At 37.7% G+C, this 18,764-nt stretch overlaps 1 protein-coding gene across 2 annotated transcripts in view; it reads right to left on the bottom strand.

Moving 5' to 3' along the window:
- The window catches only part of tnpo1 (transportin 1), a 37,091-nt gene that overhangs the window by 17,759 nt on the left and 568 nt on the right, over nt 1-18,764 (bottom strand). For both annotated transcript variants that reach the window (XR_007398806.1, XM_049019189.1), the window contains exons 3-7: nt 17,696-17,771; nt 7,316-7,465; nt 6,634-6,740; nt 1,084-1,217; nt 870-951 (exon numbers count right to left, since the gene is read on the bottom strand). Coding sequence is in view for 1 of the 2 variants with exons in the window: in XM_049019189.1 (XP_048875146.1) it covers nt 870-951; nt 1,084-1,217; nt 6,634-6,740; nt 7,316-7,465; nt 17,696-17,771 (549 nt within the window). In the remaining variant the exon portion in view is untranslated. The remainder of the gene's footprint in view (nt 1-869; nt 952-1,083; nt 1,218-6,633; nt 6,741-7,315; nt 7,466-17,695; nt 17,772-18,764) is intronic.

Genomic DNA, 18,764 nt, shown 5'->3' with positions numbered 1-18,764 from the left:
TCCAAACATTGCTCTTTATACCCTAAGTACACCATTAGGAAAAAAAAGTACCAATTTGTACCTTTGAGGGTATAATTACTTGTCAGTGGGGTTGTACCCTCAAGGGTCTACCAATCCTAGTTGTAAGTAAATGCAAGTACCCTTTTTTCTGACAGTGTAGGACATTTTGCATAAGATGGGTTCTTCACAAGGATTTACAACGTCTCAGGACAGCGTGGAATGGAGGGCCCTTTGACTTTCAGACTACGATTTTGGCACAGAACAGACTGAATGCACATGCCTGTCAGGCAAAACTGGTCCATAAAGGGCAAGCAATCATTCTCCCTATATTCCAAACAGTAATATGTGTAAATCATGGTACATTTTTACTTATAGTGAATCTTGCTCATTAACATTTTGTACTCTGCATTACCATAAACATTAGTCTGCATAAAAACAATCTAGTTTGAAGAAAAAAGATGTTTGCTTTCCTGATTATTCTTAAAAAAGGGCTTAAGTAGTATCAATACTGGGTGAAACCCATAAGGGTGCAGGTATATTCAAAAAGTATAGTATACTAGGACAAATAAAACTGGGTTAACTGCAGACAGGACTGGTCTGAACCAGATGAACTGAACGCTGCAGACTGACAGCTTGTAAAACTGAGATGCAGACTCTCTCCTATCTTATATTTGTTTTCTATTTCTTCCAAAAGGCAGAATGCACAAATTACAAGCTTACAAGGACGGCACGTCCTGCCTGTTAATGATTCACCAGGAAACGTAGGGCAGGATCAATGGTTATTGTTATCATCCAAACACTCAAAGGAATTCAGGTGTTATGACCGCAGCGCTTTTCCACTCCACACGAACTCTGCAGGCCTGACTCACCTCGATAAAGGAATCGATGTGGAGCATGAGTGCTTGAGTTCGGCTAATGATGAACTGGTTGACGCAAGCAATGGCATGGGACCTGTGAAACAGCAACAGCGCAGCGCTTCACTTCACACACACACACACACGACACCAAACAAAAGCAGTTTCTCTCCAATTTTTCTATATTTTTTGGGACGCCTGAATCTGAATTTTGGAAGATGCGCGGTACCTAATTTTTGGGCTGCTGTGGTTGAAGAACTGCAGGAATTTGGGGATCATGATGTTAAGGGGTCTGTCAAGAATGTCACTGTCCAGGATTTCCGCTGAATCCTCACATATTTTCTGCAGGGCCCCAAAAGCACCCTAAAAGAAGAAAATTATAGGAACAATGTTACTGGAATGCTTCAGCACAAGACGCACAATAGAAATAATGCTGCCTGGTAGGTCAACACAACAATCTCAACCCTACCAACATTCCATGTCATGAAACAATCCCCATTGTCTGCCTTATTTACAGCAAACATGGGTACAACCGACAGCACACAGCCACACAATGTTGGGTAAACATCACGCAACCCACCTCAATTCGAGTCAGCAGGTTTTTACTGTTTTGTTTTGAGATCATAAGGTATAAACCTTATTTATTCCCAATAAAAATTAGAAATCTATTGCAGACATGTCAACCAAGTTGGAAGGAATTTTCACCCAGTGAGAATGTGCTATTAACCAGGTTTCTACAAAACACATACTGCTTTTACACAAATATACATATTTTCAGAATATATACACTGATAAAATATTGTTATATATACACATCAAGATTTAAGTGCTCCCCAATGACCATGGTTACATACTGGTTCCTTCACTCTGGTTTTATAACCTTATAAAACTATAATATACCAACATTTATCTAGGTTTAAGAACCATCTCAGGGTTTTGTGAAATCCATGGACTAACACCATGTCTTCAGTAGTTGGCAGCCTGGAGGGGCTTTTAAATATTTAAAAATATTTTTAAATATTGAATTTTTTATATGCCGTACTTTTTTGTACAGATGAAAAATGCATCAGCCTCCTAATGCCTGAGAGCCTGTCTGCTGGCCCTGTTACCTGGCCATGGGCCATAAGCTCTCGCAGAAGCCTGCCAAAGCAAGGTGAGGTTCAGCACAAGTACACACAGGCAGCGCATCGCCATTCATACACGCAGGGTGCAGCCGTGATAAGGCTAACCCTTGTACCTTTTTAAAATATGATAATTGGTTTTTAATGAGTGAATAAGTAGATACACAGATATGCAATTAAGGGGAGTCTCAACCTGCGGCTACGCAAGCAGGTTTTGTCTGAAGATCGTTGCGAGAAACACCACCACTGCAGGGCAGCTTCTTAGCCCGTCACCATGGCAGATGCATCCTGTGCCATGTGCTTTAATACACAGCTGTTACTTAAACAGAGGAACCACAGTTGTCTCAAGCACAAATAGGCTTCAATTTGCCAGTAGTCAGGGTCAAAGAGGGCACAGCATTCGAGGAAGGTTACCACCCTCTCTTTAAGGACCATGTTAGCAACGCACGTAGCTTCTGGGAACGTCACAGGAACCCATGAACAATGGTGTCCATCAACCATGTTCTTAAGGGGTCGGTGCAAACAAAGAGCCAAAGTGTATGCAGTCATTAATCACGTCTCAAAAACTGCTCACTTGCAGTTCTAAATAAATCAGTAGCGATCACTCTGTAGATGCTTGCTATCTAGCACCTGCTCTGATCTGCATGACAGCAACCCACCGTACAGCATCACGTCACACCAGAATGCCAGTAAAACCAAAGGGCCCCACAGCCCATGTGGGGCGGGGTCTTTGCAGGACATGATCCTTTAACGAACACGACAGTAAATACATGACCTTTGGAGACTTTAAAAGAATATAAGAATTTATAAGCTGGTTTCTCAATAAGACTAATGGTTTAATAATTCTTCTATGACCTCACTAAAAAGCTTGAAAGATGGAGCGTGGAGTTAATCTTATTGCCCTGATGACTATGAGGTTACCAATCTACACACATTACATAACAAAAGCCACAAAAGAAACGAAATAAAAAATATTGCGTAATGATTGAATCCATGTCGATTCCATGTTGGCATAATTCAGTATAGTTCAATTTTATGAAGCTGCACAAATATTATTTCAAACATTATAGCTACAATAAAATGTCACACACAAGAAAAAAGAATCTGATTAAAGCATTACCCTGCAGCACATGTATAAACATAGTGACAAGAGCGAGACTAAGAAACACTTATGATTGTGGCTTGGGGACCAGACTGGTTAGAGCAAAAGGAACAATGTGCAAATCATGGTACATTTTAGTGTATAAAGAGTACAGGTCCATATATAACTATATATTAAGAATTACTGATAACAGGTTCGGAGAATATTTCCATATCCAAAACATGCATACTTTAAAAACAAGGGAAGCTTAAATTAGTTTTTTTGGGAATATTACTTTTAAAATCAGCGGATTACTGAAAACATGGAACCCAAAAAACCCTTCTCTTCCCCATTGATGACTTTTATTCAAACATTACATACAACATCAACCTTGAAAAATGTTCTACAAATATCAAGTCACGTTCAGGCATGTTTGACTGCAGCTCTACTTCAATACTGGACCGCATGTCCTCAGCACTATTGTAGCGTAAGCACTGAAGTCGTCCCTCAGCCTCAGTAAAGCTATTAGCCTGCCCTTATTGGCCTGCCCTTATTGGCCTGCCCTTATTGGCCAGCCCCTACTGGCCAGCCCAATCCTTTGTATTTCAGCTCCATTTTACACAGCTGCTCATAATTGTCTAAAATTCCATTGTAGCATTATTTTAGGGCCACGGTCATTCTTTAATCTTAATTTGGTGTGAATTGTATACAACTGATAATATGCAGCAGTTACTTAATTCTTAAATGTGAAAAATGTAAGTTAATTACTGCTTCTGACTATATAGAATCTCAACCTTTTACTCCATTTTTGCAACATTTTGGCAACAATATAGGTAGTGGAAAGGTACAGAATCATTTACTCTAAAAACAATTATAACCTATTCTTATCATTAACAGGCATTAAATGTATTGACAATAGGCCATCTAAAACACTGATGAAGTACAAAGCTTAAAAAAAATTATTAGGAAGATTAAAAATCACATTAATCAATTGCATAGTTTCCACTTTATATTTAAATCCTGCAGACATCTTCCTCATCCCTTAAATCTTATGGTTTAAATTATGTAGCTATACAGGGAAAAACATATTTTGTGTGCAAATATATTTGTGGGAAGTTGTCAGAGTCGTTTGCTTTCGAAAACAAACATTCGAGAAATGGCTCTTGTTCAAAGTAAAAGCAAAATGAAGAAAAAGGAGTCAAGAGGCACAGTGTGAGTGGGACACAAAAATGGCTTCATGAGAATCTTCAGCCTGAGCCTCATTTCAGGACATACCTCCAGCTGCGTCAGAAAGCTACAAGCAGAGGTTTATAAATCTCTAACTCCTGACTCAGCTTAAGGACCCAGACATTTGGCAGCAGCGTTCAAGAGGTTTTGGTGATCTTCAATCTCATAATCTCTCCACAAATAATCTACGGCATTCAAGGTCAGTCTTTGGCTGAGGCTCCCAACGACATTCAGAAATTTGTTCTAAAGCCACACAAGCATCGTCTTGACTGCGTGCCTCAGATTGTCATCATGGTGAATATCACAGGGTAAGCATCAGCCCTATCACAGGAGACTGGTGAATTCAGCCCTAGTCCGAGGCTGTGTGCACTTAGGAGCAGGTCTTCTTCATAAATATCTTTTGGTCCTTATCATCTTGACTTCGATCTTGACCAGTTTCTTAATCCTTAATTCTAGGAAGCACCACTACAGCAGGATGCTGTCAGAACAGTTCATTGCATTAGCTAACTGATGAGCAGTTCCTGGCTCTTACTGGATTCCAGTTTGGTTTCTCTTATCAGACCAAAGGACCCTTTGTCTCATATTGTTTTAAGTGCCCTGTGGCAAACATCAGACCAGCTTCCATATGTCTGTTACTCAAAGTGGCTTTCTAGCTACTTTACCACAGACACTCAACTGATAGAGTGCCATTGAGATGGTTGTTCATGCAGCAGATTTATCATATTTACAGAGAAACTCTGAAGGTCATTGTCAGTTTTTATACCCTATTGTAGATCTACGCATTGACACAATCCCAACATTATACAGAGTTCTTTGATCAAAAACGAATGATTTGGTTTTTGCTATACCAAGAACTGTGAGCTGAAAAATACAGTTTCACAAATATGTCAACTCCAGCTAATTTGCCACGGGAGACTACAGTCAAGGTCTAGACACAAGAGCTCAATGTGAAATGTTACAGTAAAGGGCTTGAATACTTAAGTAAATGGAAGATTTTAGTGCATTTTTAGAAATTTGCTAAATTTCATTTGTCACAATTGAAGAGTCGCAAAAAGAAATAAATTCCATTCATTCTGAAATAATTATACAACACAACAAAATGTGAAGGTGTTTGGACACTTTCTAGAGGCACTGAGTTAGAGAAACATTTTCCAGCAAAACCAAAGCTTAACAGCTTGTTCCTACAGTGCAGGCAATATGGGGCACAGTTTGTTTGACCAAAATACAATCCTGGTATCTTTGAAAAATACAAACCAGATTTAAAAAAAAACAACAAAAAACAAAAAAGAAACACACACCAGCACTCCACTAAAGGCCTCTTGAATGAATTGACCTTATTTCAGAAAGCATGACAGGTCAACACTTGGCCTTTGTTGATTTCATTTACATGAAAAAGACTTCAGGAAGAAATATATGTTGTTTTCAATGCCTGCCTCACACAAAGATACCAAGTTATGCCATGTTGACATATAATGCCAAGCCAGCTACTAGAGCCACATTCATGGCCAGAGTATATGGGTTGTAAAGATGCCAACACTTGTCATTCCATGCATTAAATTTCAGCACAATTAAGTATTTACAGGATTTTAATAACCTTCCCCAAAGGCAGCCTACACCTTATCTTATGAGAGGATCAGCTAATTCAGGGGTTTGCAACCTGGTGTCCACAACCCAACCCACCCCCACCCCCCGAGGGGTCTTTCAGAGCAGCTGAAGCGGGTCTGCAGAAACGGTTTGCAAAACCCGATGAAAAGGCACTGTGGGAACTATCATGCTCCATACACAATGCTAAATGGAGCAAAAAAAGATTCACGTGGGACACAAATCTTTCCGGGGTAACTCCACCGGTTGATGTACTAAAACTTTAGTAGTAGGGGTCCTTAACTTGGGTCTGTCTTCATTTTGGGGGTCTCAGGTGTAACCCTCTGAGCTTATCCAAAACATAAGGGATTACTTATAAGTAAGGAGAACAGTGGGCAGGTCAAGGATTTTGTCACTTATCCTGGCAGTAAAAGATGATACCTACAGACACCTAAATTAAAAAAAAAGAACATAAGCTTACAAATCAACAGGAACCTGAACCTCTAAAATATCTGCTTCTACGTGACAACCAAATGTATCCAGTATCAGCCTGGGGAGAATCTGTCGCTTATCAATTAAAGCTGAGGGCATCCCAGAAATTAAATTAAATCCCAGACCACTGAGCAGGCAAGTTCTGTGGATTTCCATTTAACTCATTTATGCAATAACTTGCCCTGGGGTCTTAGTCAGAATATAAAATATTGCAACTTGCGTGTGACTTGCATCTTAAGTGGTTAAGGACCTCAGCAGATGTAGAGCTGCCACTTGCCTCACACGTGTTGTAGTCTTCAGAATCCAGCAGGGTGCACAGCTTGGGAAGCAGATCCGGCCAGTTCTGCAGTTCCCCCTTCGAGGCGATGGTCGTGATCAAAATACCTACAGAACACCAAAGAGTCCTCTTTCTTCTCTTTTAAATAAAAACGAGCGTAGCTGACCTCTGAATGATACTGGGGACACCCATCCATGTAATTCCAAGAAGGCAGAGGGGTGTAACGGCCAATGACGTGCAGCATGAACACCGAGTCTAGTTCAAAAACCTGTTTTTTAACATTGCTACTTATGCCTTTTTCAACACAGTCACCATAGTATTTTTAGTGAAGCTCAAGACAAACTTCCATACAATTTACTAAGACATCATCCCGTTAGCCATGTTTACATTAGCCAAAGATGTACCTGAGGAGACAATTTTAAAATAACACCAAGTCAAGCTAAATAAAGGTTGAACTGTCAGATATGGGTTTCAATATTTATTGTAAAAGAATCACCAAGACGAATTTCTGAACCTAATCTTTCCCTTGAAGGCTGGGGGAGAACAAAATAAAGAAACATGTGCACTTACCACGTGAACAGCGAAAGTGGGACAAAGCAAGTCATTGTACGAATGATTAAGCATTCAAGTTGTTTACATTTTTCATATTTGCATTGAAAGGAAGAGAGTTTATAGCACTCACCCACTGTCGCTCGAATGAGAGGGGAGGAGTCACCAATGTTTTGCAGGCATTCGTTCTTGATGAAGTCCGACACACCGTTGGGAAAGTTCTGGTAGTGGGCCTTCACGTTATTCTTCAATATCAGGCCACTCAAAGACCTTGTGGGCTCATCTAAAACAGGCAAGTCAGCACAATAGCCTTAATGCTAAATTAACAATTTAGCTGTTACCCTGCAGCTACAATGTCACCTGTTTAAGAGAGACCTAGTAATCAATTCTGTCAAACATCAAAGGCTTCACTCTAAGCTTTCAGATTCTCACCAAATTTCAGCAGTTTATCCACAGAACACCGAACCAGAACACAGACCTCTGAAACCTAACCAAAATATTTTCAATTGGCATTATTTGATCATCATAGTTCACCAAGCTCACATTATTCATTTAACACACAAACAAAAAAAATATAGGCAGTTTGAAAAGATTGCATTTACAAGCTTACATTTCACTCACAAGCTTCAAAACAGTTAAATTTAGTGTATCAAAAATATTAAGAAGTTGATAATGCATTAACACTGACAGCCATGAAGAGTATATTCAAGGAAAGTATCAGAGGGTATTGCTCAATGGTGTAACTAAAATTACCAATATAACACATCTGATATTAAGTTTGCCAGTTCTTCAGTAATTTGCCTTAGGGATCCATTATCACAGACAAGGTGCAGTAAAGCAACTAATTACCACAAGTGCCTTGTGATTGCTCTTTGTCTTTCCCCATTAATTGCTCTACTGCTCACTGTTTGCTCGTGAACTATGCATGTTTTTATTTAATTTGCAGCAATTCAGCATCTGCCTACAACAGTTTTAACACTTCCACAAGCACAGCAGGTATTGATACAGACACAATGTTACAGTCTATAAATAGGAATCTTGCCATTTATTTTGGGATTTGGTAAATCACAGAAATATAAAGCCCATTTAGAATCTGACAAATAATGGTTTTGGAAAAAGTATTGCACGGCAGCATTTAACATTAAAGATCCAAGAAAATACACCCGTCTCTTACAAAATGGTGACAGAATTCGGATACAATACAAATATTACATTAGCACATCACTTGTCATTCGTACTTAATGAGAAAAGCTTTCCATTTATTGCAATTATTTTTAACAACCCACTCAACTGTTTATTCAATAAATAAGAGAATTTACTTAAAATTGAGTGAAGTTTTTGCTGCTCAGCTAGATTTGAAACCAATAAAACACCAGTTGCTTCTTCATTTTTGGAAAACAATTCTAATCTCTCCAATATAGATTGTAATCAAAACAAAGCAAAACAACAATCAAGAAAGTATATTTAATCTGTTTAAGAGTATTGCGCTAGGATACATATTTTTACTAAAAACATAACATTTTCTTTTAAAGAAAGAACATTAGAGAATGTGAATTGACTTGTAAAGAAATACATATTAACTAGTCATGGGTTTAACCTCAATTATCCTACCTATCTGATATAGCTGGAACATACGATAAAACAAAGCAGTAAATATTCATAATCACAACATACCATTTTTCATGTAGATAAATGTGACTTAGTTATTGGACAATCTCCAAGATCTCCAAAGCTTAGTATTTATCATCCTAAAATGTTCTTATCAAATTACATAAAGCAAAATTTAAAATGAATAAAAATGAGCTATTTCTTCACATAAATGAGAGTGCTGTTCTAGATATCAGTTAAGATAAACTTGAAGTGTCTTGAAACCCACGTATTTTGTGATACTGGTGGTAACCGTTTTGCAAACATTTTTACATTTACTTTCTGGAGTAGGTACATTAGTCTAAGCGACATGCAAATGAGGCACATTACAAACATACATGCTGTCAAGGAGTCGATTAGGCATAAGTGCAGCTAGGCTGAGCTTCCAGTGAATTCCGAGTGATCAGCCGTATTGAAGCCAGAGCTACACATAATCTTTCAAGCAATGCAAGAACCTAACAAAACAACTACAGAAGTAACCAGAAAACGCAATATTACACTGTACACATGTACAGTGAATGGAAAATGATCAGGGAAGGAAAATTTTGCCACATACCGGTTTTATACAATCGAATGTTCCATTTCCGGTATTAAGATTGAAATTTCCACAATGTTAAATCGTAAAGTGCATATAAATAGTTTTTTTTTTTATCATAAAAATATGCACTGCATCACAGTACATACAAGAATAGATGTTCAGATTTTACCAGTATGACTGGGTAGAGGTGGGCGATATGGCAGAAATCCTACATCACAAATTTTTTCATACAGGATCACAATCCATAATTTAATATTGTTCTTTGTAAGTCGCTTAACTGAACCACCAAACAAAATTCCACATTAGCTCTGTAAGTTGACAAAAGCTAAAAGGCAAACGTACTCGACATACTCCTTCGGGTGTTTTCTTTTGAGAGGCTAAAAACAGATCATGCTCTTGCCATTGGATATGTGAACCATCCATATCTTTGCAAATTTCACAAATAACCGTTTGCTCCATGTTGGTTTTGGTAAATCCAAACAAATTGCATATTACCAGTGTCAAAATCTTTTTGGGGACAAACTCCTCCACATTTTGCATGCAGCCACGTTGCCAAATAGGGAACATGTTGCATGTCTCGCATTGCATGTTGGGACGAGGGAGCAAAAGGAAGAGAGGAAGAAATCCAAAAAACTACTTTGAAATGGATTTGACTGACAAAATAACTTTAGTGTGATAAAGCCATAGAACTGCAATCTCTTCATAAGAGCAGATGACAGATATTTTAATTATTCACAGTCTATCCGTGATATCACACCTCTACAACTGAATGACTGCAATATTAATATTAACATTGCATATTAGACACATGCAACGGTCACGCTGCAAGGACTGAGACAGTCATGGGTGGCATCATTTTTCATACATTCATATCATCCAGACATTCAGCAGCATATAAAATGTAAATATTTCAAAAGCAACATTATTTTGTAATGCAGTTCCAGTATTTTGAAGTCATGGTCCTAAAATTTGCTAGGCGGCGGGGGGGGGGGGGGGGGGGGGGTGGGGGGGCTCCCCCATGATCAGACACGGTCATGAGAAACAAAACCAAGCTCTGGATGATAAGGAAGGCAAACAAGAACCGGTGAACGAGAGACAATCGCCTGATTCCAAAGAAAGGATATTCCGGAAAAACAATGGACTTGTCGGCATAACTCGCAGCAACACCATCAACGTCTTTGACGGACTCTAATAAGTTTGGTAAATAAGTTTGGTTATAGTTCATTCTTGGTAAATTTTCAATTAGGAATGTCATGATATACTTTTTTGGTACCCTAATCCATTCAATATTTATATCTGCCAATTCAGAGCCCCAATCTGATCTTCTAATAAATGTTTTACACACACACACACACACACACACACACACACACACAGGTTTGTAATTATATCTTTGTGGGGACTCTCCATTAATTTCTATTGGGAAAATTGTTATGGGAAACAAATGCAAGTCAGTTAACAGTTATTATTAACCTAATATAAGCACACACAAACACTAGTGCATTCTTTGAATAAGCCCTGCAGTTTTGCAGAATTCCACCTTATGTTGTTTCTGGAAGTGACAAATTAGATTCGTTGTAATAAATGACCCTCTATTGCTACCTCGTCTTGAAAGGAGGGCGTTGCAAACATTGAAGGTAGCTGTTTGGCTACTTTAAGTTTCCAATTTAAAAATGTCCACAAGGCTGATATCTCAATGGTTTGTAGTTTCAAGCCATGTGCCCCAGGCTTACTGCAGCATGTGACAGACCTTACAATGTGCGCAACTGATGTAATTTAGGCGGCCGCTGAAAACTGAATAGATCAGGCTTTGGATTGAGCTAAAGCAGCCAAAAGCAATTTTTAAAAAAAATGCCTGGATCAGCCCCGAATCCAATTTTCCATATTGGCTTGAGACATCACTGTTTTCACCTCCTTTGTTGCTTTGTAAATAGCACAATATTTATCGTAAAAAAAAAAATAATAATAATAATTTCACAGTATTATGCAGCCCTAGTCATCAAAAATACTGATATTAATACCGTTTTCCAAATTAAAACCCTACGCAATGGCATGCACCTGTCGAAACTCTCATCTAATTATGCAAACCAACCCAAATCTACTACTGATGAATAAGCTACAGTGTGTGCTCATGGTTTTGTGTGCATGTAGCTTTTGGCTATGAACAGGCCAACTACAAAGAATTCTGTACTAAAAAAAAAAAAAAAAAAAAAAGATATACACAAACATTGAATGGTGTGTAAATTTTATTGCGATTATAGTGACCAAAATTATCCCGGTTATCAGTATTGCGGTATTGTTCAAATGTGCTGAACATGTTCACAAGCAAATTAATCAGGTTTTATACAGAAAACCAAAAATTTAACTGGAAGCACTCTGTATGTTGTGGTTGCATAAAGATTAAAATAATGACTTGGCCAATACCTTAGACAGGGCGCCAAAGTGCGACCAAAAATCTGTCAAGTGCAACTAATTAACGTTTGCTGCAGCTACTGAGCTAAATATACATTCACAATCTTATAAAACATGTTGGTTATACTATCAAGCTAAAGATAAGACATTTTTTTAATAACAACACAACTTGTGTCATGGCAAGTGCCCTCCCTGCAGCATTTTAGCGTCAGGTAGCGGCAAACCGAAGCTTCTTCTAGAAGTATCCAGGAGCAGCACCAGATTGCCTGCACTTTTTAAGTTTTAAAATAAGTTTTTGCATTTTTATATATTTGTGCTGTGATTCAGATAAAGACAAACATTTACCTGCAGCTTTATTCCTGTATACAATCATTTACAAAACTATAAATGCATATGGAAAATGACAAAAAGGAAACCCTTAAAATGCATTATTGTGGCATAAAAGGTGCTGTGAAAAATCTGGGTGCACCTAAATGAAAATATTAGGCACGCTAGTGCAACCACTGCAAAAAGTTAGTCTAGAACCCTGTTAAGTAAACAATGCATTACCATTTAAAATCTCTGGAGCGCTGTCACTGGCTTCCGCCACGTTCACTTGTACCATAAGCCACCCGCTGCATGCTGTATCTATGCACCTGGGTCTGGAAGACCCTTATTAGGTTGATGCTGGACAGTGTTTAATGTGAGTTTTAAAAAGTGCGGTAATCAAGCATGGTTTTGAAGAATTCAAATTTGAAACAGCAATACGAACGGAATTTTACTGTGGTTTACCGTGAAATCGTCGTTTCATCCCTAACACAAGCGTAATTTGATTGACAAATGAAAGCATGTATGCAATATGGCAAATGCTGCAACAAACCAAAGTTTGTACTCATTAATTTCAGTAATTCAGTGGTGGATTTTGAAATTACCACCAGGCAACACGCGCACATTTTTAAAAAAGAAATAACTTTAGAGGTATCCAAATTATTCTATAAACTGCATACAGCATAGCTACCATGGCAGCCCAGGTGGTCCTGGGCCCACCTGTTCAGCAATCACAGTGAGAGATACAGTATGATAAAACAATTAAGTCTGACAGGTGTGTGTGTGGTGGTTAGATCAATCGAAATAAATGTGCTACATAGGCAAATAGTTTTTTTTCCCCCTCTGTTCATTTAGTCTTAGTAGTAATACCATAAACAATTTAAAAACTAATAAAACACGGAGTTGAGCCTTTAGTGTGATTTTGTTGCCCAGTGAAGTGTTAGGGCGCTTTTCTACCACACTGGGTACCATACTTTTGATACTTTCCCTTTTTCATTGACTTCTGGTCGAGTACCAGTACCAAAAGTGCCAAACCAGCTGGGGTACATGTTTGGTGCTTCGGTACTTTGGGCTGGGACTTGAAAGACTTGTTTTGTCAACTAGTTATGCAAATAGCCTGGCTCTAAAACACAATAAAAAAACAATACAAATGCCGCCTTGAAAACAGTTGCAAACTCAAAATAACATTATTAATTGTGATCTGGCCAGAAGAAGAGATACAAGAAAAAGATCAAGATGGCATGACAAAACAAAATTGTAAAGTATTTTGTATATTATACTAGGACGCTATATCGCGTTTTGTTGGGAAAATTACAGATGCACCGATCGACCAGCAAGGGACTGGAATCAGACTATTTTCAGTGTGCTTGGCCCAGACTGGAGACCAGCCGGTCAATGTCATGCATTTTCGATATCAAACTGGTCTGTCTTGCGCATGCACCACAAATCATACAGACAGCAGTGCAGGCAATAGCTCAACAGCCACATGCACAATCACAGCCCCACACTAACAAGTAAAATATGTCAGATAAAGTTGGGTGTACAGCAACTCGGTTTCAGTTAACACTTAGAACCCTTAGTTCACACAAATTAATCTCAGGCTTGTAACTTTGGAGAGGTATAATGCACAGACATGAATCACATATCGTTGGAATCGAGAGAGCTTCCTGATTTCCCTGGCACTAACCAAAAAATTTCCCTGGCACTAACCAAGTAATCCCTTCACAATACTAATCCATAAAAAGGTCCCCAATGAAAGCCCTGTATTCCCACATTATATAGACTCTTATTTCAACATTTATAATCATATTTATAAAGCCTGCAAATTTTTATATTAGATGAGACTAAAATTTGAAGAATTTGAGAAAATTAGTTTTTCCCTCATAAAAAGGATGATATGAAGTATTTACACATCAAACGACGACATATCTGAGTATCTCATAATGTCCTGTCAACAAAAACCTACAGCATATGTGGCAAAAATGTGAACATTTGACATCTAAACTATCATATCCAAAGAAGGGACCATTTATCAGCTACAATATTGCCCCAAACTATTCACAATGTCTTTGTATTTACTCCCAAATAAGTCTTCCTCAGAATTACTCAATAATTTCACTGAGACTTATTGTAATAAACTATCCAATTGTTTGTGAATACGGACTCCAAAGACCATCATCAACACTATCTGCCATTTGTACCACAGTAGCCCTTCTGTTGTTTCATAGCAGAGGGAAAAGTCTTTGTTCACATCTCACATTGACAAGTCTTGGCCGCCCAATACCCTGTCTGCAGATCGTAGTTTTATCACCATTCAGACCACTGTCATTAGGTACTCTACATGGCTGATCTGAGCACTCCACAATCTTTGCCATTCCGGAGATGTTATGCCATATGTACAGTCATGTTTTGGCTCATCAATGTATGTATATGTAGGACTGTATGTATGTATGTATGTATGTATGTATGTATATAGGCATGTATAAATATATTATTACGATTTAATAGTTATTTCTTTATTTCAAGGTTCCATTTTTGCTTATAATTCATCTAGGGTTGCCTTTAAACAGGTTCAGAACATGAAATAAGGTGACAAATTGAAAGGACTGCAAAAGGAAATGTAATTTTGATAAATAAATCAGACAAAAATAAACTTTTTTGTCATAGGGTATAGCACTAGAAAATGTCAACAATATAATTCTTGCTTGGTTTGTTCTCTAGCTGAAGTTCCCTCTGAAGGAGTGCTTATCTCTTCCATGATATTATCAAAACAGTTTGCTCCACAAACTTAACCAACCTTGCTGTGAATTTATTGGGCAAAGGCGATCCATTCTTAAGACTACATGATTGGCTGGAACTGCGTTCATTCCTGTCATGTGATAAGCTGTGTGCGCTATCAAGCAGTGTTCCTTAGACAATTTATTAGTTTCTCATTTTCTTACTGTTGAAATTTTATGATAAATCGATATATCATTCATATCAACCAGTGAGCAGTTTATTAGGTGCATACAGCCCACACTGTCAAATAGAGAATTATATGGCTGCAACAGAAAACAATCGGTACAAGAGGTTTCAGTTACTGTTTAGCGAAGCATTATAATCGTAAGTAATTCTGAATGTGGTGAGACTGTTGGTGCCACATGTGGTGGCAATAGCATGTGAGACACAGCCAACCTCTTGGAATGTTCACACATTAGAGTATCTAGAGTTGACAGGGAATGGGATGACAAGCAGAAAATGTCCAGTCAGTGACAGTTCTGTGGGTGAAAACACCTTGATAATGAGTGTGTTCAGAGCAGAATGGCCAGACTCACTGATGCTAATGGTACAAGTACAAAATTAACAGCTCTGTTTTTGCACAAATTATGTATGCAAAAGGCTTCTTCAAATGCAAAAATCATCTGCACAGGCAAAAGTATTTGCTGGATAGCTCAGCTGCTCATGTGCTGATGAACATGGGTTCGAGCTTCAGGTTGGCCAAATCACTGTGGGAGGAGGTACGTGGCTCAGTGGGGGTTACTGTTTACCGTTTATTTGAAGATTTTTAAAAATTCATTTAGATTCTGGATTTTCTTTTTTAAAAAAAAAAAAACAGAATTTTATTCATTTTCAGTTGCACTGTTAAGAAGAGGACACGTTTTGCACAGTTTAGAAAGATAAAGGAATATTTTTGAATAAATTTGTCTGCAGCTCATTCTGTTAAAAAATTGTGAGAAAATCGTATCGTGAATCGTATCAAATTGTGAGTTGAGTGTATCGTTACTCAAAGGTGACTGACTGGTTTGAGCCCCGGCCTCAGCAGAGTAGTCACATCTCACATAGTCACACATGAGCAAAGCCCTTAACCATCCTTAAGTGTCAAAGGAGAACAGCATAGGATATGTGAAGTGCAGGAATTCAATGTACCCATGCAAACTGCAAAGCATAGTTTCAAAAACAGGGGCCTACCAATTAGTAGCTACGTATACCTAATAAAGTGGCCACTGTGTATCCTCGATAAATAAGGAATATATAGTCACAAGAACACAGAGCTCTAGAATACAGCAACCAAGGGAGCACCCAAAAAAAATTATAGACAGAGACTGCTAATCATTTAAATAAATTATAATGAATATTCACTGGCATTTAAGAGTGACAGACCATAAAAGACAAGCCCAGAGTCAGGACACATGCATTAAATATCTGAACAAATGATTATCAAAAAGTGCAAGTATCTTTTTTTCAAACCATACTCCAGAAAGCAAGTGAGAAGCTTATTTTGGCAAAAAAAGGATGTGATAACCATAGTTGTGGAAGTTCATAATCTCTGCAAATACCACTTTCTAAAGTAATACAAAACATATTCTTTAAATTAAGGATAGTCATAATAATTTTTCTGCTGCAAAAAAAATAATGACAGACTTGATCACGCCAGATGAGGATATTTTCCAGCTATACTGAATATACTATGTTCCATTATCCACAGAAAACTAATTCCTGTCTAAATCAGTAATGAATCATGAGATACATTTGTATAAGTTTGTTAGTATAGCTTAATAGTTTGCAAAATCTTACAAATAGCAAATGACTGAGCAAATGTGTGTTTTACATCAATATTAATATTGTTATATTAATAAAAAAAATCTGTTTCAATGAAAAAAATCAGTTACAATTTTCTTCGGGATACTTTAAGTTTTCTGATTCCAATTCTATTTCCAGTTAATGCCACTGAAGCCATATTAAATATATTACCACAAAATTCTGGGTGTTAGGGTGCATGAATGCTGTGTGAATCTACAGGTTGGGACTCTGGGATCAGGACAGGAAGGTTTTAAACCTGAAGTTTAAATCTCATAGATGGCAGAGTGATGTCATTGTTGGGTCCTTAATCCCCAGGGGTACCGCTCACCCTGTGTTCCATCCATACTTGTGCACTGCTTTGTACAAAAGCATCTGCTAAATATGTAAATGTATTTCTATCTAATTTTAGATCATCTCATAATATTAGTAACAGGTTAAGGTAACGGTAGACTTGGAATATAAACCTTGATGATCAATCCTAGCATACAAAAAAGCCAGTCAAAAATGAAAATTAGACCAAGATCATTTCTCTAAGCCCTAACTTGACTAATTTGTCATCTTAGACAAATCAAATGCAAACCAAATGAGAGCAACATTACGGCATATAGAGCAGGAGTTCCGGCCCAGTCCTGACGTTATTTATATAATCAAACACAGTCAGGCACACTGGCAGGGACAAGGTTTATGCCAAAGAGTAATTCCTATCTTCAAAGACCATGTAATTTATAGGTTTTCCAAACACAATTTTCATAATTACTGAACTGACACGTAAAACAATACATAAAATCAGCTTTACACACTACCAATTTTATTTTTAAGCACAAAAGGATCCTGAAAAACAAGAATTTGACACAATCTTAGATGTGCTCAGCATCACTAGATAACACATCCTAATCCCACAAATCACGGTCACGCAATGAAAGGCAATAATTAAGTTAAATGACAGCTCCACAAAATGTTACTGCTATGCATAACACTTTTCACAAAAGACGGGCCTTGTCACCTAATATCATGAGAAATACAAGGTAAAATTGTAAATAAATGTCTTACCTTCCGATTTCAGTTTTGTAAGGACAAAAATTAAATAGTTGTTAAAGTCAGGATACTGGTTTAATTGCTCAAGTTTCTGGAAAGGCAGTGAAGGAAAAATATTTTATAGCGGCTGCATACATCTGACACTTAACACATTAAAAAAAACAGCAATGAAATCTACGGCGACAAACATGCCCCTCTTCTCTCTTTTTGTAATGGTATGAAATGGCTTTTAGATTTACTGGGGAATTGCTTTATTAAACAATTCCAAATACACCTAATTTGAAAACCGACCACGGAAATCTTACGCACGTTGACAGTCATTTACATCCGCCAGATAAACAGGAATCCGACTAAACGTCATATCTTAACATATCTGAAAAACCGCCGTTTTCATTTCCAATAGGATTATAACAAATTGCGCATTGCATTCTCCTTCTGTTGAAAGGATGTACATGTAATCTGAGACTGCTATAACCGTGTGCTGTGGGACAGACTGACTGTAAAAAATTTCGCATATTTAATACATGTTATACATCTGTTCTTGCGTAGCATACATGTTTCAACACGGCAATCACAAGTAACCCCAATATAAACAACCGCAATCTGAACATAATGTTAAAACCATGTTTAGACTTAAACACAGCCAAAACTGTGGAAATAACAGATCGTTATCACCGGGCGATTTTCCTGAGTAAGACGGTTAAATGCCATGAAATGTCTATTTACTGCAATCGTATGGTTTGCTTTTTCTTTGTTTGACACGGGAGTACAATCATGCCGTCATCAGCCGCACCAGTAAGACCTCCGAAACCTGTACACGGACTCATTACAGGCGCATTCCACAATAAACTGATTTAATTACCAACATCAATCTTGTTACTCGTTTATGTAGATATCACGCTCAATTATGCATGATTAACATGCACTGCAACACCAATCGAGAAAACATTACCACGCTTCAGCCTTAGCTGGCAAAAAATAAATCATTAAACCTACTATTTTTAAAAAAGTGGGGCATCCAAACCATAAATCTTATATACAATACATCATCCAATGCTTACGGGAAGCAAACGGACTCTGTAAC

The sequence above is a fragment of the Brienomyrus brachyistius genome, chromosome 7 (assembly GCF_023856365.1).
Source record: "Brienomyrus brachyistius isolate T26 chromosome 7, BBRACH_0.4, whole genome shotgun sequence".
NCBI classification, from domain to species: Eukaryota; Metazoa; Chordata; class Actinopteri; order Osteoglossiformes; family Mormyridae; genus Brienomyrus; species Brienomyrus brachyistius.
This window is presented reverse-complemented; position numbering and strand designations above follow the sequence as displayed.